The 4,342-nt window shown below is 40.5% G+C and overlaps 1 protein-coding gene across 2 annotated transcripts in view; it reads left to right on the top strand.

Annotated features, from left to right (window-relative positions):
• Positions 1–4,342, top strand: part of LOC105459568 (E3 ubiquitin-protein ligase RBBP6) — a 16,773-nt gene that overhangs the window by 5,554 nt on the left and 6,877 nt on the right. The window contains exons 7-13 of one of the 2 annotated variants that reach the window (XM_011705716.1): positions 659–920; positions 1,062–1,311; positions 1,417–1,726; positions 1,990–2,059; positions 2,150–2,440; positions 2,515–2,736; positions 2,830–3,126. In XM_011705716.1, the coding sequence (XP_011704018.1) occupies positions 659–920; positions 1,062–1,311; positions 1,417–1,726; positions 1,990–2,059; positions 2,150–2,440; positions 2,515–2,736; positions 2,830–3,126 (1,702 nt within the window). Of the gene's footprint in view, positions 1–658; positions 921–1,061; positions 1,312–1,416; positions 1,733–1,989; positions 2,060–2,149; positions 2,441–2,514; positions 2,737–2,829; positions 3,127–4,342 lie in introns of both variants that reach the window. The other variant, XM_011705715.1, reaches the window with a different exon arrangement.

Below are 4,342 nucleotides of genomic sequence, written 5' to 3'. Positions count from 1 at the left end.
GATTATATTTATGATCGGGCTTAAATCCCCAAAAAGAGATAATTGGAATATAATAAAGCTCGCAGATCGAGAAGAGCTCGAAAGTGCTAGCGATACTTCTGGGAGAGGGGAGGGGATGACGGACAACCACTCGGAGGGTGCAGCTGCCTAGATATTTGCGTGTTCCAGTTTCATCCCCATGGGGAGACGAGACGAACTGCAGGGTGGATAGATGCTCTCTTTGACTCAACTCTGCACCACTTGAATCTCTCTCTCTCTCTCTCTCTCTCGTCTATATATACATTTCTCGTACGTAAACAGAAGGCAGGCGCCATTATATACTAGAGTATGTAATCAGTGTAGTTTTGACTGTTTTGATTCATATGGCACATAATACTTAAGAAATAACTTTGTCGTGATGGGACGTGTTGGATAATGTGCTGAATTTCATCTACAATTACGTATCGCGAAAGATATATTTGAACTTATGTCTGCCAGCTGATAATATTAAAATTACATAACCTCAAATACACCATGAAAAGGAGAGAGGGTGTAAGAGAGTAATCCTGCACGGCAACTCGATGGATTCCATGGATGTGTCGCTAATCCGCTCTTTAATAAGCTGTAATCACAATCAATTTGAATCGCCTACTCATACGTGATGTGCTCTGCCTGACAGCTCTGCCTGAATCTACTTCAGAGTCACACTTGCAAAGTGACTCAGTAACAAAACTAACAACTGACGAGGAAACTGAGGTGCCTCCTCCTCCAGGAACAGAGCCTTTACTCCCGATTCCTGCCCTCGTGAGCTCGCCGGAGAGAGAATGCGAGCGAAGCGATCCTTCCAGCCGCGATAAGAAAGAACGGGACAATGAATACTCGGGAGAACGTCAATCGAGAGAACGTCGACGAAGTTTCAGCAGAGATGGACATCGTGACAGGTAAGACAAGCAAGCGAGTCTTACTTGCTTCAGCAGTAAATTTGTAACATTAAGAGCAAAAACTATCGTGATATATAAGAGATAAGCAAAGTTTAAGTTTAAATACATTTACATTTTGCATTATTTCCCACAACAATGCAGAAGCGGAGAGCGTGGTCGTAGAATTGAGAATTTACGGCCATTAAATCACAACCGAAATCGATCCCTGTCGCCCAGACACTCCCAACACGGCGAATATCCATCTTCGAGTGCGGTATTACCTCATTTAATGAACCCACCTCCTTCCAAGGGCTATCAAGGTCATTTAGCGGACGATGGACATTATCCGGCTAGTATGCATTATGACAGTGGAATACGTCGATCGAACGAAGACCGTGCGGGCACTCCAACGGTGAGCGCGAGCGTACCTTCTTTACATCTTTACGACTTTTTTTGTCATTGACTTTAACATTACTTAAACATTAATTCGTTGCTGCACATTGCTGCAATATTTTAGGTCGACGAACCGCATTTGCACGTCCCTTCATCTGGCAATCAACCACCATTATTGCCTTTTCCGCCTGGCGAAGAGCGTATTCCACCACCAAATTATAATCAGCCACCGCCAAACGTACCTCCGCATAATCCTCCACTTTTGCCAGATCCATATATGAGTCATCGAATACCGATATATCCGCATCAACAGGGATCGCATTACGGACCGCCGAGGTACGATAGACCCCCTTACCAGCAACAAGGATACCGACCGTCTCAGCCACCCCGAAACTATAGCGGGCCACCAAGACCAATGAGAGGATTGCATCCCAGTAAGAGTAATATATATTCAATTTTATACGAGTATGTAAACAAAAAAGAAGCAATTAGCTTCTTAACAAAGCACTTTTTTTCTAATATTTTCTATATATTTTTTTTTCTTATACTTGGAAGCAAACATGCAGGGGTACACGCACAGACGCTTTTATTTCAATTTTATTTATTTTATATATATAATGCATTTTGACTCGTTAATTATCTATTTCATTTTTCTTCATAATCTTTTAGCATTTCGCATTTGTGTTTTGTGTTTCAGTGGGATATAGAAATCTGCAACCACCGCCACCTGGATTAGGCAGAAATATACACAATGGAAATCCATCTGGGTAAGCTAATTTTCCATTAATTTTTCTTGATTGGTAAAAAAAATCTTATCCGTATATACTACTTCCTATTACTATATATTTTTTCTTCAGAATAATTGACGATCCATTGGAAGCATTCGAGCGAATGCTTAGAGAGAAGGATGAGAGAGATCGACGTTTAGGGAAACATAGAAGAAGAAGCAGAACGCGATCTCGATCGCGTAGTTACAGTCGATCTAGATCGCGCTCTTTTGGTCGTAGATCGCCTTTTACGTCTCGCATCAGTCGATCTCGCAGTCCTCCTCCGTCGAAACGAAGATCAACGAGATCACCGTTATCACTTCGACCTCGTAGTCGTACTCCAAAACGTAGATCAAGAAGCGGTAGCTTCTCTATCAGCAGGTATTTTGGTAGTTTTAATGAAAATACACAATGTCCGCTGTATCATTTGATTCTTCAAGTTTTTAATGTTGCAGATCTAGATCGTATTCTCGCAGTCAGTCGCCGAGGATATCTCCGTCAAGGGATAGAGATCGGGAGAGGGACAGAGAAAGAGATCGTGACCGCGATCGCGATCGTGACCGTGACCGTGACCGTGATCGCGATCGTGATCGTGACCGTGACAGAGATCGCGAGCGGGATCGAGATCGTGATTTACTGCCCACCAGATATCGATCACCAGTCAGATCACCTCCGAGGTATACCTCGCATAAAATTCATCATCGTATATAAGAGACATCTTGTAAAATGCATTTTTAATTAATATACTTTGTATGTGCTTGATCTTCCAGATTTCAAAGAGAGAGGGATCGTGAGAGAGACAGGCCGCGATCACGCGAGCCTCGAGATGGATACAACACTTACTACGGCGATTCACCGGCTCACGATTACCCATTCCGTGATCGTGAACGCGATTTACCGTCTAGGGAGAGACCGTTATCGAGATATCCCATAGGAAGAAATCAGCCATCCCAACACAATATACCGCCGTTGATGCCGCATCTAGTCACTGGAGGTCATCCACCACCGCTTATGTCATTGGGACCTTCGCCTACGGACAGGAAAGACTATTATGATTCCTACAACAGGTATTTTCGCCTCACTAGTATTTTCATTCATGTATACTACGCTATGCAAATGATCTACCGACATGTCTATGTGCCACTAGTTTATTTAAGCAAAAAAAGCTCCGAAACTATGGCTGTTGAATTATACAAAAGCGACACGGTATATAAATTGAATTGTTTTGTTAGCGAGAAATGTCGGCGTACTGAAACAATTCTAAAAGTCATTTTGACAATGCATATATATATATAAATAAATTAAACGCGAAATTACATTGCATAAATTTGATAAAAGCATCTCTAGCCAATTTTATAAAGACAGGATAAAAGAGTATTTTGATACCAAGAATGTAATGTTGCTAAATTAAAAGAATTTTATACTATATATATATATATATATATATATATTTATGCGCACGCGCGTACACACACACACACCACACACACACACACACACACACACACCATACACACATTCTTTTATTACATATGTATTAAAGAGGAAAGATACAAATGCATATCAATTGACGTTGTTTGTTGCAACAGTAGGTTAATCCACATTTTAGACTAGTATTTAGAGTACAGCTGCGAGCTTTGCGCGCGCTATTTAATATTTTTTTATTATTTTTATAATTTTGCTATTATATACATTATTGACTTTAATATACTGCAAGTACAAACAACTGTCAAAATATGCAATGACAGCCTCTCACTCGGGGTATAAGTGCAACGAGACTAATCGGCATTGCAGAAAAGCACAATATACTTTGAGAGATGCGAGTGTCGATGTCATTTTTTACAAATTTTTTAGAAAGAATGTTACTGAAGAAAATAAATTTGGTGAGCAAGAAAAAATTTTTATTTTAAAAATCAAATGATATAAAAAATTTTCAAAAAAACTTTTACTTTAAAAATCACATGATATAAAAAATGGTCATGAAGAGTAGATGTGGTGGGTAGTGGTAGTGGGTGGTGGTGATGAGTAGTGGTGATGGGTGGTGGTGGTGGGTGGTGGTGGCGGGTGGTGGTGGCAGGTGGTGGTGGGTGGTGGTGGTGGGTGGTAGTGCTGGGTGGTGGTGGTGGGTGATGGTGGTGGGTGGTGGTGGTAGGTGGTGATGGCGAGTGGTGGTGATGGGTAATGGGTCAAAAAAAATTTTTATTTTAAAAATCACATGAAATATAAAATTTTCAAAAAAAAATTTTTATCTTAAAAATCAAACAATATAAAAAAATTTAAAAA

This window comes from Wasmannia auropunctata, unplaced genomic scaffold (assembly GCF_000956235.1).
Source record: "Wasmannia auropunctata unplaced genomic scaffold, wasmannia.A_1.0 LD334183.1, whole genome shotgun sequence".
NCBI lineage: Eukaryota > Metazoa > Arthropoda > Insecta > Hymenoptera > Formicidae > Wasmannia > Wasmannia auropunctata.
The sequence above is the reverse complement of the archived record's forward strand: the minus strand, read 5'-3'. Positions and strand labels throughout refer to the sequence as shown.